Source organism: Cucumis sativus, chromosome 5, assembly GCF_000004075.3.
Source record: "Cucumis sativus cultivar 9930 chromosome 5, Cucumber_9930_V3, whole genome shotgun sequence".
NCBI lineage: Eukaryota > Viridiplantae > Streptophyta > Magnoliopsida > Cucurbitales > Cucurbitaceae > Cucumis > Cucumis sativus.
Window position 1 is genome coordinate 26,822,347 of NC_026659.2, and position 16,818 is coordinate 26,839,164.

At 35.7% G+C, this 16,818-nt stretch overlaps 2 protein-coding genes across 4 annotated transcripts; both read left to right on the plus strand.

Moving 5' to 3' along the window:
- Positions 1-703: 703 nt before the first annotated feature.
- LOC101217958 (DNA-directed RNA polymerase 1B, mitochondrial) lies at positions 704-9,701 on the plus strand. Its single transcript, XM_004135376.3, has 19 exons — positions 704-1,801; positions 2,509-2,688; positions 2,835-2,968; positions 3,106-3,172; positions 3,329-3,387; positions 3,583-3,700; positions 4,264-4,377; positions 4,480-4,611; positions 4,693-5,109; positions 5,276-5,326; positions 5,697-5,767; positions 6,542-6,626; positions 6,736-6,888; positions 6,999-7,073; positions 7,783-7,872; positions 7,986-8,033; positions 8,306-8,420; positions 8,543-8,646; positions 8,803-9,701. The coding sequence occupies exons 1-19, from the start codon at positions 1,004-1,006 to the stop codon at positions 8,911-8,913; spliced, it is 2,922 nt and encodes a 973-aa protein (XP_004135424.3). The 5' UTR covers positions 704-1,003; the 3' UTR covers positions 8,914-9,701.
- A 1,346-nt stretch (positions 9,702-11,047) lies between these two features.
- On the plus strand, positions 11,048-16,563 carry LOC101217719 (putative U-box domain-containing protein 42). Of its 3 annotated transcripts, XM_011657423.2 has the most exons (5): positions 11,048-11,318; positions 11,565-12,855; positions 14,014-14,320; positions 14,548-16,109; positions 16,198-16,563. In XM_011657423.2, exons 2-5 carry the CDS (start codon positions 11,701-11,703, stop codon positions 16,216-16,218), a joined length of 3,045 nt encoding a protein of 1,014 aa, XP_011655725.1. In that variant the 5' UTR covers positions 11,048-11,318; positions 11,565-11,700; the 3' UTR covers positions 16,219-16,563. The 3 variants fall into 3 exon arrangements, with proteins under 3 accessions (XP_011655725.1, XP_004135423.2, XP_031741017.1); XM_004135375.3 differs by having other exon boundaries at positions 14,548-16,563; XM_031885157.1 differs by lacking the exon at positions 11,048-11,318 and having other exon boundaries at positions 11,482-12,855; positions 14,548-16,563.
- Positions 16,564-16,818: the final 255 nt, after the last annotated feature.

A 16,818-nucleotide genomic window follows, 5' to 3' on the forward strand; every position in this document is an offset into this window, starting at 1 on the left:
AGATGTTTTCATCATAATAAAAGCCAACATTTTATTTAAATTAAGGTTTGAAATTTTAAAAAATTAATATCAATGCAAAGATTTTAAGCAAATCATCCAATAACCAATAGGTAATTATTATAAAAATAAAGAGGTCACAACTTTTTTTAAAAAAAATTTAAATTAAGAAAATAATGAAAAAAAATTTCTATGCTTGCCTTTCCATATATTTCATAATTCGAAAAAAAAAAATGAGGAAATCAAATATAGTATACAAATTTGAATAGATGTTCATAAATAAAAATCATTAAAATACAAAATTTACATTACTTTAGTTAAATCTCATAACTTCTTATTACTATTACATTGCATATTCAACCATATATACATTAAAATATTTTTGAAGAAAAACAAGCTCTCTAAGTAAAAAAAAAAAAAAAAAAAACCCAATTAAATTCATAAGAGTGATAAACAAATTATACAAATTTAAAAGTGGTTTTTATCATTGGATTCTTGTTTTGATTTGAAGCACTTTGATCAAATATGTATAAAATCAAATTTTCTTCAAATTTGACAAAATACTTACGAGATTATATTTCAAATCCTAATTTTACAAAATTTGGGCCAAAATTGATCGAAAGCCCGTTATGGGTAAAGCCCATGAGGCCCAATACGACGAGCGGATTAGCAGGACAATGAGGGGAACGAGATGGGTCGAGTTTTGAGAGCGCTTGAAGAACGGGTGAAGGAAGGGAGACGTAGGTTTAAGGAGGGTTTAATGGCCGCCTCTCTGATTCTCTTCTCCATTCTCTCACCACTTAGAAAAATTTAACCTCCTTCCCTCTCTTCTCGCTTTGAGTTCTTCGTCTTCAACCTTGTTTGCTCATTTTCTCACTTCCCCAAACTATTTCGGAGAAACAACATATGTTTACCACCAAATTGTTATCTTCTTCTTATCCATCAACTGCCTTTTGAATTGCTTGAACACGTCGTTTCAGGAATTGGGGTTCTCTGGTACAAAACAATGTGGAGAAACGTTTTCAAAACAGCTGCTTCAAGGAAAGCTAAATTATTCTCCGAGTTCTCTTCTTCTACCTCAAGAAAAGTTACTGAAGACCATATCTTTCTCGACCAAATTAGATCTTCCAGGTCGCTAGAAACCTTGAACACTTGTTGCCAATCAGGGGGCTCTAGTAGAATCATCTTTCTCCATCCCCAAAAAGTTGGATTTACGAACTCCAATTTCCCACATTCAAGCAATCCCGTGCCGTTTTATGGGGTTCTATACCATGCTAAAGGCTACGCTACTGCTGCAGAGGCAGCCATTTTCGAAGGGGATTTATCGGGCTCCGAAGAAATTCAGGAAATAATGGAGGGGCTAAACAAACAAGACAAGGTGGAGCTTCACTTTAAGCAGCCTAAGGGGATGGTCGATGGAAACCGGGATACGAAGTACGATATGCTACGGAAGAGACAGATAAAGATAGAGACAGAGGCATGGGAAGAGGCTGCTAAAGAATACCAAGATCTTATAGCGGATATATGTGAGCAGAAGCTGGCGCCCAATTTACCTTACATGAAGTCTTTATTTCTTGGCTGGTTCCAACCCTTGCGTGATGCAATTGTTGCAGAACAAGAATCAGTCAAGTTTAAAAGGAGCAGTCCGAGTCACGCTCTTTATTTCCATCTTCTACCGGCAGATATGATGGCAGTGATTACAATGCACAAGTTAATGGGGTTGCTGATGAGTGATATTGAAGGAGGCGGTTCTGTCAGGGTAACTCAGGCTGCTTCTGGTATAGGAGAAGCAATTGAAAATGAGGTTGGTTGGTTTAAATTTCTTATTTGATTGTCAACATAATTGTATTTGGTTTAATTTTCTAATTGATAATAAGTCTGTCGGAGATCATATTGAAAAACTAGGCATGGGTTACTTTTGGCATGAAAATTATGTTTAATCTAATACTTCTCTTGCTTTCTTTTCTCATTTTTCTTTTCTTTTCTTAACTACAAGTTTGTAATCCCTTGCCTTTGCCTGATCCTGATCCCCTGCAAGTTAGCAGTTTATTGCTAGTGCAATACTAAAATTTTGTCTTGCCATGTACTTCTTTCTTTGTGATTTGAGGTTCCAATTTTCATAACCCACTAATGAGACACGATGGTGCAATGTACAATGTGAAAATTTCTGCTGCATCTCTCTGCCCTTCACCCGCTTAGTTATTTTTCTTTCAAATTTTCTCTCGTTTATATAATATGTAAGAGACACGTTGCCCGATGATGGAATACTCTGATTAGAGCGGTTAGTAACGATCTTTATTACAAGCCTTTGCCATTAACCAACTCACACATGATTTCTCTCTCTCTCTCTCTATCAATATGGTTCTGATATGTAAGAGACACGTCCTTGTTTGGTCATCAGCATCTGAACGCTAGTTGGTATTTTTCGTGGAACGCTAGTTGGTATTTTTCTGGAACGCTATCAAGTTATTTGAAACATTTATATGAATGATTTTCCTTTCTACAAAACAGGTCAGAATACGAAATTTCTTTGAGAAGACGAAGAAACAACCGGAGCAACTAGCCGAAGGTCATGATAAATTGAGGAAAAAACTCACCAAGCTGATGAAACAACAGAAGTTGCAGAAAGTGAATTTTATAGTAAAAAACCATGATGATTCAAAGCCTTGGGGCACGGATGCTCATGTGAAGGTTTTTTTTTTTCATTTTCTGTCCATTGTCTCGATTGAAAGTAAAACATCAATTATTTTGTCTACTTGCTGTGAATGACGGTAGATATGCAGGTATACGTATTGACAACGAGAAACTATTTAATTCTGGTTCCTATTACCTTACAGGTTGGTTGCCGTCTGATTCAGTTGTTGATAGAAACAGCCTATATTCAACCTCCAGTTGATCAAATAGGAGATGCTCCACCTGATCTTCGCCCTGCCTTTGTCCATTCTCTTAAAACCTCCTTGAAAGAATCACAGTTAACAAGCTTTCTGCTTTCTTGATTTATTTTTCATATTCTATCTCACTTCAAATTTTCTACATGTTCTTTCTATGTTTCGATATAAGTATTACTACTGCTACTACTAATTGTCAATATTTGGTTTCTTCTTGTAGGAGACTTGGCAAGAGATATGGTGTTATTGAATGCGATCCACTCGTTTATCGAGGCATGGTGAAAACTGTAAGTAGAATCATATACCGTAGATTTGGTTGCATTTCTGAAAATAGTTCTCAGACATTGTTATGGTTGTCTGATTCCATATAGTTCTGCTAGACTCTCTCTCAAAATTACTCACTTTATGTCTTGGATTAGTGATTTTCTTCTGTTTTTTCTCAGGCTGGGCACATGATCATTCCGTATATGCCTATGCTGGTGCCTCCTCGTAAGTGGACAGGGTGGGTAACTCTACATTTGAAGCTATTTCAATAATTCCTAATAGTTTGAGAGTGACAACGTCGTTTCATTTTATATACATCCTTTGTTGGAGAGTAAAGATTTGAATGATGCGACATGCGTGTTCTTTGAAGCTTCAGTTTCATTGGTCATATTCTAGTTCTGTTTGGTATTTGATATATGCTAATCTGGTGTAGGTATGACCAAGGGGCACACTTTTTCCTACCATCATATGTTATGCGAATACGTGGGGCAAGACAGCAACGTGAAGCAGTTAAAAGGGCTTCAAAGAAGCAACTAGGGCCGGTTTTTAAGGTTTGAGTTGGTTTGCTATCCTAGTTTAATGATTTTTTTACATACCTTTGATTTTTTGTAAACTCTTTCCCATGTACCATGTTGAAACATTAATATCTCTAGGGACGATTATAAGTATTTGCACTTTATCGAAGAAGTTTTTTTCTTTGATTTCATGTTTAATGGCGTTTGCCTTTGACGTTGTGATGCCATCAGAAGGAGCTTTTAAGAGTTGGCCCTTAGGAAAGAAAATTCAACTTGAAGTTTCATTATGAATTCCAGTTGCAGAAGGATAAAAAATTCTCCCCATTCCATTAAGTTTTCTCTTTATTGATGACCGTGGGTATGGGTAGTTGGCTATTAGCTGATAGACCATCTGGCTACAAAGATTCGGACCCATGGTTTCAAAAACATAAATTTACTACTTATCTCTTTTAATACTAAACCAAACAAGGTGGTTTTTATTTTTTTCCGTGTTAGAAAGGGGAATTTTACAATTTCTTTATAATATAAGAAATGAAGGAAGTGGAAATAATTGTGCTTCTATCTTTGTTTGACGCATAAAATAATTTTTGCATCTCTAGGCACTTGATATACTTGGAAGTACCAAGTGGCGGGTGAATAAAAGAGTACTTAGCGTTATCGAGAAGATATGGGCTAGTGGTGGTCGTCTTGCTGACTTGGTTGACCGAGAAGATGTACGCTAATGAGTTGAATGCCTTCCGTCCCTATTTTCATGATTTTATATCTTATGAAAGCTGTCTTTTTTTGCAACTTAACTTTTACTTCAATCTGTACAGATGCCTCTGCCCGAGCAGCCAATGGTGGAAGACGAAGCAGAAATTCGAAATTGGAAGTGGAAAGTCAAGGCTGTGAAAAGGGAGAATAGCGAAAGGCATTCACAACGGTGTGACACAGAGCTTAAGCTTGCGGTAAGAACTTATTGGATGAAGTGAATTTAGATTTTAATCCGCTTGTCAATATGTATTTGAATTTACTTTTATTGTGAGTAGGTGGCCAGGAAAATGAAAGAGGAGGAAGGCTTTTACTATCCTCACAACCTAGATTTTCGAGGTCGTGCATACCCCATGCATCCGCATTTGAATCATATTGGTTCTGATTTCTGTCGAGGCACTTTAGAATTTGCAGAGGGACGACCTCTTGGGGAGTCAGGGTTACGTTGGTTAAAGATACATTTAGCAAATCTGTATGCTGGTGGTGTGGACAAGTTATCTTATAAGGACAGGATATCATTTACCGAGAACCATTTGGATGAGATTTTTGATTCTGCAGACCGGCCTCTTGAAGGATCCCGTTGGTGGTTGGGTGCAGAGGATCCTTTTCAGTGCTTGGCAGTGTGTATTGATCTGTCAGAGGCGTTAAGAAGTCCCTCGCCGGAAACAACTATTTCCCATATGCCTGTACATCAGGTATTAGTTTCATTGTTTTTTTATTTGTTCCCAAACTATCAATGTATTGTTCGTTTCTTGCTACAATCTCTCCGGCTTTCTCCCTTTCTAAAGCATAATGACATAGCTAGCTATTCTGCAGTACTTATAACTGTTTATTGTTGTTTATTTCCCCATAATTTGGCAGGATGGTTCCTGCAATGGCTTGCAACACTATGCAGCTCTTGGGAGGGACAAGGTAAAGAACTTTCAATTTCTGTAGTTTGATAAGATTAAGATACAAAGTCGGCCAAGAAGTGAAGCTACTTCCATTTTTATCATTTCTTAATCCTTGCATGTTTAGGGATTGAAAATGTCTCGATGCTTGCTTGGTCAGTGCCCAAAGCTCCTGAATTCATATAATGCTTCTTATACTCTACAGAAGAAAAAATCTAAATATTTTTTCTGTACTGTTTCAAATTAGCAGTTTATTTCAAGTATAGTGATCTTTCTTTTTATCCATCTGTACTTTTGGGCTATTCTTTAGGTTTGACAAAGAAAAGTTCTCTTTAAAATGGCACGGTCGATGTTTACTTGTTAGCATTTAATATTGTGTCATTTCTTTTCAGTTGGGGGCAGAAGCAGTTAACCTTGCAGCGGGTGACAAACCAGCAGACGTGTACTCAGGAATTGCTTCCAGGTTGCTGCATGTTTGATTGTATGAAGGATTATTATAATTGTTCTTATTTTGAAATTTCATTTTCTTAACTTTCTTTTGATGTTTTATATACGTGGAGGTTGAGTTCTAACAATGTGGTGGGCGTCAATTCCAATATTTTTTGCCATGAAATGAAGAATATTTTGAATCTGGTAATCGTGATAAGGGAGCTAGCTCGTAACTCATATATGGGTTCTACAAACTATAGTCAATATAAGCGTAAATCAATGCAGTGATATTTGAGATAAACTCAAAGTGGCTCTGCTTTTGGCATCCTACTTTCGAAGATTGGTTCACCAACTAGTATGGAAGTAAAAATAGTAGTTAAGGGGACATTTGGTAACCGACATGTAGTTAAGCGGGTGGGTAAGACCAATTCACCCATCGTTTGGGTGCACCAACAATTGAAGAAAAAAAAATTCAATAAAAGAGAAATTAGGAAAAATATTTTAGCAAAAATTCCAAAAATCTTTGAAACAAAAATTTTCAAAAACATTTTATAAAGAAATTACATGCAAAATGCATGTAATTACTTTACTTCACCATGGCTCAACACCTCATAAACCACTAACTTTTAGTGGGCTGTTTGTTTTAGCTTATATTTCTTACTTTTCTTACTTGGTTAATCGCATCAACTCCCATAATTACTCTCTCTTATAACTTATATCTATTTTTCTGGTTCACTCTCTCCTATAACTTATATCTATTTTTCTGGTTCACTCTCTCCTATAACTTATATCTATTTTTCTGGTTCAGAGTTCTTGACATAATGCGAAGTGATGCAGCGAAAGATCCTGCTAGTAATCCGAATGCATTGCATGCCAGACTCTTAATCAATCAGGTTTGGAAACTAATAATTCTAGAAGAAGATGTTTCTTTTAAGTTATGTTTGTTATTGCTGCTTGTATGCTTTTCCTCTAATGGATTCATATATCTGTGGCTGCAATTAGGTGGATCGTAAACTGGTGAAGCAGACAGTCATGACATCGGTGTATGGTGTTACTTATGCTGGTGCCAAAGATCAGATTAGACAAAGGTTGAAAGAAAGATCATCCATCGAGAATGAGCGACACTTATTTACGGCTTCTTGCTATGCAGCTAAAGTGAGTCATCAAACTGCAATATGCATTGAAAAAATGTCACACTTGTACCCTTGAAAGTTGTAGACTTTGTGTGTGTGAACATTCTGCTGATTTGAGGAGTTCTCGTGCAGACTACCTTGACTGCTATCGGGGAAATGTTTGAAGCAGCAAAATCTATCATGAACTGGCTTGGTGAATGTGCAAAGGTACGTTTTCTCAGTTGGTGGCATTGTGGTCCTCTCCTCATTGCTTTAGTTATTTTGATAGAGTTTGTAGTCTCACCAACTTGAAGAAAGGACTTTTCAGTTTTCATTAATTATTTTATTAACGATAACATTCAATTGACAATGAGAGTGGTAGTCCATCTATCTCAAGAGTGTGAGGTCCCTTGATTTCTTCGAAGTGGGATCCTCAACATGCCTCCTCCTCAAGATGGTGTCTCTTTTGGAGTAGAGTGTGCAAGTTTAAAAAAATATTGCTACATGGAGATGAAAACAGGTTTTATGCGGATGGAGATATGAAGAAGAGATTGCACTTTATTGTTAATAATTTTTAACTCTAAATATAGGAACTACACTCATGCATCTACCTTCCAGTTTGAACATAAAGAATCTCCCACCTTGTCCACATCCTTCAGTAGTCAGTACAGTCAATAAAACGTGCAACTCCTCACTCAGCCTCCTAGTCTATTAAATTTCTTCTAATTAAGGAATTTCCTCAATTCCGTTTCAATTTCTCACTCATTCCTTCCTTGACATCTTAGAGCCACAGTGTAGAGATTGGGAAATTTTTGCTTCAATGCCTGGTTCACCAGCCATTTTTTCTTGAATCCTCACTCTTCACCCGTCATTTGAGGTTTGTTGTCTTCAAACAAATATCATAATTTTGAACGTCCACACATTTAATTTTCCACAGGTGATAGCTTCAGAAAATCAGGCAGTTCGATGGACCACTCCTCTTGGATTGCCAGTGGTGCAACCTTACCGGAAACTAGGAAGACATCTTGTAAAGCTCTACTGAATTTGTGAAAATTTTTCTGTGTTTTGAACTGTATACAAACTTGGACCATTATAGTGTCTTTTGTATGTTACTGAAGAGCTGTCCTTGACTTGTTGCAGGTCAAGACTTCCTTGCAAATGTTGAGTCTACAACGAGAAACTGACAAGGTAGCTATTATTCTCTCTGTTGGTTTGACTTACAAAATTTTACACCCTGTGTTAAATAATGGCAACCAGATCAGGCATTATTGGGTGGCTTCAAATCTGCTTATTACAATTTTCAAATTTTTGTTGAATACCCCACAAAAGTATTGCATGTCTGTGTTGTCTAGGTACGCTTCAAGTTTATTAACTTGCTTAGGAAGGGCTTCTGTAGGCAGTAGTCAAATTGTGTTGCAGGATGTGTTTACCGGCTGGTTAATTTTTAGTATTTTCTGTAGGTCATGGCTATGCGTCAGAGAACAGCATTTCCTCCAAATTATATACATTCCCTTGACAGTTCTCATATGATGATGACTGCTCTCGCCTGCAAAAGGGCAGGCTTAAACTTTGCAGGTTCACTTCATTTTTTTCCTTTTTCTTTCCCAACTGGGTCCTTTATCTTAGCGAAGAACTCGATTTGGTTAGTTCCAATGTTCAATCCTGATCATATATCTTCTTACAATGTTCCATTACAGGAGTCCATGATTCATATTGGACCCATGCATGTGATGTTGACGAAATGAATATAATACTTAGGAAGAAGTTCGTTGAGCTATATGAGGCTCCTATTCTGGAGAATGTAAGTATCTCTCCCCATGTGTACTTGATCAACTAAACTATCCTGGTTGTGGTGGCAAGCGATTTTCTTCTTTTGATCAACTGACCTATAATTCTAGTTGTCTTTTCTGTATGGAATTTCTTTCCTTTATAAACTCGGTGGTTTTTCCCTTTACAGTTATTGAAGGACTTCCAAAAGTCCTTCCCCAACTTAAAATTTCCTCCTCTACCTGTTGGGGGAGACTTCGATCTCAAAGAGGTTCTGCAGTCTACCTATTTCTTCAATTAGTTCAACCTAAGAATGCTTCAGTTGGATGCTCTTCTCATATGTGCTACGTTGATGACTAATAAGACCTATGAAATGGTAGTAATCTGTGATTCACTGAAATCTGTCTCTGGAGGCAAGTAAAATTTGCTTCTTGAAGGAGACAAGTGTGACCTGGCGTTAAACCGGTCAAGGTCAGTGTTGTCCTGATACTTGTACATATACTTCAGATGTTGGTACTGTGTATACATCTTGGAACTTGGAAGTTCATCTGCTGTTCACTTATGAAACCTTGAAAGACTTGTGATAATAAAGAAAATGCTGCATTTTGGAGGGGGGCTATAAAGTATCTACCTTCATGGTTGTCTGATCTATACGAAAGCTTGGATATACTGCAACCAATTAGGGGATTCGGCAATGCTGACAGACAGCTTTTGGAGAGACAAAAAAAGGAAGAACTCGACTCAAGCTTGTTAATTCGAAGAGGAATCCATGGACGTCCTCTTCCATGGTTTTCAGATAGCTGGAAATTCACGGATGATACTTCCAAAAGATCACAGCTGGTTTGCAGTCATGTAGTTTTGAACTCTAATCTTAATTTTTGTTTATTAGATATTATTTGTAGGAAAGTAGTTTTTTTTTTTTTTTTGGGGGGGGGGGGGGTCTTTTTTGGTGTTTTAAATTATTGATTCATTCCCTATTTTATGGGATAAAAGTATAATATCAACTTCTGTTGGGGTTAAAATATGGAAATATGCATTCCCTATTTACTCAAAGTTTTAAGTAAATGCTATTTTAACTTTAGTCCTTCAGAGATTAGATTGTCAGAAGAATTTGGTCCAAGAATATCTAGAGACCTAACAAAAACTCATGATAAAAAGTCCAATTGTAGTAGGAATGACCAAGATCTCATCTACCTAAAAGCTAATCAAATTCAAAAGTTGCTTTGAATTGAAATTTATTTTCAGAAGTAAATTGTCCTTTTTTTTATATATATATATATATATATTTATTTATTAAGGTGGTACAAATATAATAATTAGGCAATGAAATCTATCAAATAGATGTTGATTGAGTTTATTATCAATAGGTTTTGTTGTATTACAAACATAAGTAAGAACTGTAAATTCTAAATTTCTTGTCTATTCTTGTTAAGTCCTTAACCTAAAAAAAGTTTTTCCTTCAATATAGAAACTTCTATGATTTGTTTGTTTCTTGATTTAAATAATAAATAAAAACGAATACTATCCACCATGATATATTCTTTATTTAGATGGTTGCATTTGTACGATTTAGCATAGCTATAACTTTTCTTTCCCTTCAGAAGCTTTAAAAAATTGAAAGTGAACATACAATGTTTATAACAATCTTTCTTGCGGTATCAGTCTGCATGACTTCAAGGTTTAGAATCCATCAACCACTGATGGAATCAAACACTTTTAAGAGAAAACACCATGGCCAAGTACTATAAAACTACAATGCTGTTAACCACATACAACCTACAAATAGAAAGATTGTGAGTATAAAAGAAATATTAAAATGGCTAAATTTGGCCTTCTAAAGAAGACTAAATTATTGAAAATACACCTAAACTTTGTTGGTAGTTCGTGTGTAAAATAGTTTGTGTAAAAGATAACCTTCAACTTTCACAAGTTTAGAAAATACTAAATAGAGAAGTAAGAGAGTATTAGTGATTTTTATTTTTATATATATATTAATGGTGTTTTTTTTTTAAAAAAATTATATAGTTCAAAGATATTTTTTTTAAAACTTTTGAAAGTTTAACGATACTTTTTAATGATCCATCTAAAACTATATGTAATAATGATATCTTAGAACTATTCGAAAGATTAATTGTATTTTTGGGACTTTCAAAATTAGAGTATCTTTGACTAGAAATACAAAGTTAAAAGATATTTTTTGATATATAAATTGACTAATCGAATAAAGTTAGAATTTCATCTCGTATAGCTCGACAACCATGTAAATAATTCATAAAAACTAAACTCTAACTTTCTCTATACTCAAATTCGCAATAATTTAAACTATTAAAATAAAAATCAAGGAAGCAACTAATCTAAAACGTCATTTGCTTCGTAATGTGATATTTCTATTAAAGAAACATTAAAAATCGCATTAAGTCTATTCAACCTCTTCCTAGATTCCGACTCAGTCCTATACACTTCAATCTCTCCCATCAGTTTTTCAACCACCAAAAACATAAAAAAAAATCATGTATTGATACTCATTTTCACATGAAGAAATATTGAATGAAAGAGAGAAAAAAAAAGTGCCAATTAGGGAATTTGATTCAATAAAGTATCCACGATCTGGTATGTGAATAATTATTGAGCAAGAAGAAGCCAGTTAACAAGGATCTACAAGGATTTGGGATCATATTACAAGCAGTAGCTTCAAGCATGAATATGGTACCTCAAAACTTTTGTACTCACAGTAATTATATATTATTTCTTCTGCTTATTTAGGTCTACTTTTGTATGAATTCTTTAACAAGAAAAGTTTGGTAGAGCTTTAAACGTTCTTTTTTGTATGCAAAGATTTTGAAGCAAATAACAAGTTGAAAGAAAAATTCTTACCACGAGACTTGAGTTGCATCAGTCCATTTGGTATATGATTGTTTGATCACCAAAGTTGTGTATCTTCATAATTTGCAGAAGATTGCTGATTCTTTCGGCCATACTGATTGCAAAGCCAGGAAGCAATGGCATATGGTAGGAAATGTGTGTTGATCAAAGGGAAACAGTGGAAATCACATGACCACCATGAGCTGAGTGAGGAACAACTCAGTTTATGTTGAGAGCAATGACGACAAAGCCAATGATGTCTTCAGCTGAAGTTGTCTTAGCTTCCATCTCAGAAATCATTGATTCCACAGCGTGCACTGAAGAAGAACATGGAGAATTTATTGAGATTGGAAGCTACTTTTATCGAGCAGCTTTGGCTGTTGAGGAGTTGCAGGCACTAGACCCCACAAAATTTGACGAAATCCTTCAATCTCTAAATAAAAGCATCAACCTTGCGAAGTATCTTCTGGAAAAGTTCCTAACCAGCATTCAACTAGTCTCAAATTCTGATCCCATTAGCATCATAAATCCACTAGAAGAGGTGATAAAACAGATGGGTGAATGCTTGAACAAGATAGCAACCGCTACATTCAAGGAACAAAATTATGTGAAAGTGGCAATTTTATCACTTTCAGATGAGATGAAAAATATATCCATTAAAATTGACCAAGCTCAAGCCATAATGAACATGCAAGAGATTCAAACTTCTTTGGAGGAACAGTCGGAAAAAGTACCAGAAGTTATAGAAAAAGATCTATACCCCATTGACATGGACTGGGACACAAGCACAACCAATACACAATCTCCAGTTGCATTAGAGTTGAGTAACGCTGTTATTATTAGAAAGGGTGGAAGAAGCCAAATGAAGTATAGAAATGCTACATCAGACGTGGAAAAACTACCCTCAAAGACCCATTACACAAAACCTCTCTTTGAAACCTTCATCTGTCCATTGACAAAGAACATAATGGAAGATCCAGTTACCTTAGAAACGGGAGTGTCATATGAAAGACAAGCAATTGTTGAGTGGTTTCAAGAGTTTAAAGAATTTGAGGAAACTTTCTGCCCAGTCACAGGGCAAAAGCTTGTGTCCAAAGCTTTTAATTCCAATGGAGCTCTGAAGTCTACAATAGACAAATGGAATGAACGCAATGAGACACCAACAATTGAAGTCACCCGGGATTCTCTTTCCTTAGCCAGTTCAGATGAAATGGTGCTTGAGACAATCAAAGACCTGTCAAGCATCAGCAACTTAGAACAGATCTTAGATTTTGACATGTTACAGTTGCTCGTTGACTTTCTGGAGTACAGAGACAGAGATGTTAGATATGCAGTTCTACAGCTATTGCATCAAATGGTAGAAGTCAATGAAGACAACAAGGTTCAAATTCATTCTAGTTGTCTTATTATTATACACAAGTCATTGCTCTGTCATGTCTCTGCAGTTCCTCCCTCTTCCCATGCCCCCACCCCAAATATAACAAAATAAGTAAATAATTAAAGAATAGATAGAAAACAGCTTTTGAAATTTATTCTAGAATTCCAAGCTTCTAAGTTCTGTCGTTTTTAAATGAATAAACTGAAATGAAGTGAAATACAAACATTATGCCTAAAAGAAAGCTGGAGACTTATAATCCACTGAAAGTTCAAAACTTAAAGAACAAAAAACTATGAGTGATACTAGAAAATCAGGTTAGCAGGCATATAAAACAAAAATGGTAATCAGAAGAAAGAATCCAATCTCTTATCTCCCACCAATCCTCTAATATAATAATAATTATAATTCTCTCTCTCTGCGTTCTTGCAAGATAAATATTTAACCTTACAACATCCTCCGGGTCCAGTGATCATTATGTTTCTTTTAAACTATCATTATGAGCATCCGATATCTATGACCAATTGGGGTAGATTAGAATTATATAGGCTAAACCATTTGGCCCTTGGTATTAAATAAAAAAGATTAATTGCATCAGGCCAGTTTCTTGATCTATATGGCAGAGTCTTCCAATTCCGAGATTTTCCCACAAGCCACAGGGAAGATCTTTCTTCAACAAATTACATGTAAAATGATTGCCATTGCCTTTTATTTGATAAGAAACCAAGCTTTTGGAGAAAATTGAAACGAAAAGAAAAACCATTGCTATTACTGATTAAAATGAAATGAAATAAGTTCCCCTTCCCGAGTTGTGCAATATAAAATGCTACATTTTTTTGGATAGAATGATATCATTGTCCAAATCAGTTTCTGGAAACAGTTCTACTACATGTACATGTTGACCACATCAACTGTTAGTACTTTTGTTAGCTATCAGTCCCTGGCTTGTGTTCATAATTCATTAGGCTCGAATTTAATGGAGACTCAATACCACAAGTCGTGGCTCTGCTCTCTTGTGCATTTATGCAATGTACAGGGAAAGATGAAATAATTAACTACGGAAAATAGAATGTAAATTTTCAGCCTGCAATTCAAAATAAAAAGAAATGAAATATACAAAAAAGGCAGAAGTGTAGGCACAAACTTACTCCTATTCTTATGCAGATAATGATCTGTAACCAATTGAACATGTCAAGAATAATCAATCAACTATCAAGTAGTCACAGGTCCATTCGAGATACAGCATTGCTTCTGTTGTTTGAGCTTTCAAAATCCCAGTCATTGTCAGATCCAATTGGTTCAGTAACTGGGGGGATTTCAGGGCTGATCAGCATGAAGGACAACAGTTTAGATGAATTTTCTTCAGAAAAGGTAGATGAAACCTTGAGAAACTTAGAGAAATTTCCAACGAATATCAAGCTTATGGCAGAAGGTGGACTCATGGAACCCCTCATAAGGCATCTTACTGAAGGTGAGTTTAAGATTCTGACACTCCCAACACAACCATCCTTTACATAATTTGAAGAACAATCAGTAGTAACAATACAAAATATATTTGGAGGCTTATTGGTTGAAAATCATTAAAATGTACATAACAGGTAGCATGGAAATTGACTGCTAATTCAATGATCACACTTCATCTTAGAATTTAATGTTGCCAATTCTATCACCATATGTCAATTTAGTAATTTTAAACAGGTAGTGAGTGGATGAGAATAGAAATGGCAAGCTATCTTGGGGAGATTGTCATCAGACATGATTGTATGGCGTATGTAGCTGAGAGGGCCTCTCCAGTTCTTGTCAAGATGGTGCATGAAGGAGGTACATTTACCCGCAAGGCAGCCCTTAAAGCTCTATTGCAAATTTCATCTCACAGGCCTAATGGTAGAACATTAGCAGAAGCTGGAGCTGTACAAGTCATGGCTGAAGAGATGTTCACTCGTACCATCCGTGATGAACTTAATGATCCAAAAGCAGAAGCGACTAAAATCCTGGCAAATATATGTGAATTCGGTCTTGACCTTGAGACACTTCAAGTTAATGCTCAAGGCTACACTATGAATTCAGAATATGTAGTCTACAACATTATCGAATTGCTCAAGAACTCAACTTCAGATGAATCAATATTTAGCACGAGTCTCATCAGAATACTGTTATGCTTGACGAAATCTCCAAAATCAATGGACACCATTGTTTCAGGTGTAAAAAACACTGAAGCATGTGATACCCTCATATATTTCATCAGTAGTCCAGATGAAGAACTTGGAGCTGCAGCAATAAAATTGCTCATATCACTGTCCGCTTACATGGGGTTCACAATGACAGAAAGACTCTGCAAAACCAGTGACCAAGTGGCGAATCTTATCAGCAGCATTGCCTTGACAAACCAAATCAAAGAGAAGCAGACACTTTCAGCAACATTCTTAGCAAAACTCCCTCACGATAGTCTAGCCCTCAACACCATTCTGGTAAACAAGAACACCGTCCCCAAGCTCCTGCAAACAATCAATCATATACAAAGCAATGGAACAGGAATGAGCAGGTATGCAAGTGCTTTACTAGAGGGTTCAGTGGGAATTCTTGTCAGATTCACAGCAACAATTTATGACCCACAAATATTGTTTCTGGCAAAATTACACAATTTTACATCAGTGTTTGCCAACCTGCTAACCCAAACATCAAGCAATGAAGTTCAAAAGCTATCTGCCATTGGGTTGGAGAAACTATCATCAGTATCTACTAGTCTATCCAAGCCCCTGAACATTAAAAACAAGGTTATGAAATTTCTCCACTTACCCAAGCTTCTATCGTTAGGTCCATCACAGAAGGGTCACTTACGAGTATGCCCAGTTCATAAAGGGGCTTGCTCTTCACAAAACACATTCTGTTTAGTCCATGCAAAGGCAATTGAAAAGTTATTGACATGTTTAGACAATGAGAACGAAGAGGTAGTTGAGGCAGCTTTGTCAGCCATTTGTACGCTTGTGGATGACAAAGTGGATATGGACAGAAGTGTGAGGCTACTGATCGAATTTAACACAATAAGGCATGTCCTGAATGTGGTAGGAATCCATAAACAAGAATCTGTATTGCATAAATCATTTTGGTTGATGGAGAAGTTGTTGCTCAAGGGTGGGGAAGAATCACTTTCCAATATATCACAGGACAGATCGTTGCCTGCAATTTTGGCTACTGCTTCCCATCAATGGAACAGCGAGACGAGGCGAATAGCAGAAAAAATATTAACCCATTTGAAAAAGGTACCAAATTTCTCAGCTCCTAATTATAGTCTATGATTTTGCCATGTTCACAAGTTCTCAAAATTTGCTGCTGACTGCGTTTGTGAAGCTGATTAACGACAATCAATAACTCCGGCAAACATCGCTCGGACAAGATGGAATTCAATTCATCAAAGGACCTTGTAAATTTGTAGGAGCGATTAGCAAAGGAAATGCATATCGAATTAAGATAAAATGAAATATTATCTTGATTGACCAGCAGCTATGGACAGTGAATAAGTAGTAAGAAACAAGTAGTAGCTTCTTCAAAAGGGTCTAACCATTCCCAATCTGGAAAGATTATTCTTCATTCTTAGGCATAGAACATGACAGAAGTTTTAAAAAAATGTACTTTTATAGGTACAATTTTGACTCTTTACAATATATACCAATTTTGATTTGTACTTTTATTTAAATAGCAACTTTTATTTTTTCACTTTTCTCTCTGTTTAATTGGTAATTTTTTTGTAAATTTACGGATATATTAGATACAAAATTAAAAAATAAAAATTTAAAAATATATTAAATATTTTCTAAAGTTTATATTATTGTTGATATATGAAATTTCAAATGAGTGATTTGTTAGACAAAACTAAAAGTTTATCGTAATCAAGATGGAACGCTTTTAAAATACATGATTTCATATATCAAGTAAACATTAATATCAAAGTTGTAATATGACTTTAAATAT

Bases quoted from the DNA above. Each gene is read 5' to 3' on its own strand.
- LOC101217958 (XM_004135376.3), top strand. From the start codon at position 1,004: ATGTGGAGAAACGTTTTCAAAACAGCTGCTTCAAGGAAAGCTAAATTA. The intron at 2,969-3,105 runs GTTAACAAGCTT...TTCTTCTTGTAG, and splicing joins ACCTCCTTGAAAGAATCACA to GAGACTTGGCAAGAGATATG. The intron at 3,388-3,582 runs GTGGGTAACTCT...AATCTGGTGTAG, and splicing joins CCTCCTCGTAAGTGGACAGG to GTATGACCAAGGGGCACACT.
- LOC101217719 (XM_004135375.3), top strand. From the start codon at position 11,701: ATGTTGAGAGCAATGACGACAAAGCCAATGATGTCTTCAGCTGAAGTT. The intron at 12,856-14,013 runs GTTCAAATTCAT...ATTCTTATGCAG, and splicing joins AAGTCAATGAAGACAACAAG to ATAATGATCTGTAACCAATT. The intron at 14,321-14,547 runs GTGAGTTTAAGA...AATTTTAAACAG, and splicing joins CATAAGGCATCTTACTGAAG to GTAGTGAGTGGATGAGAATA.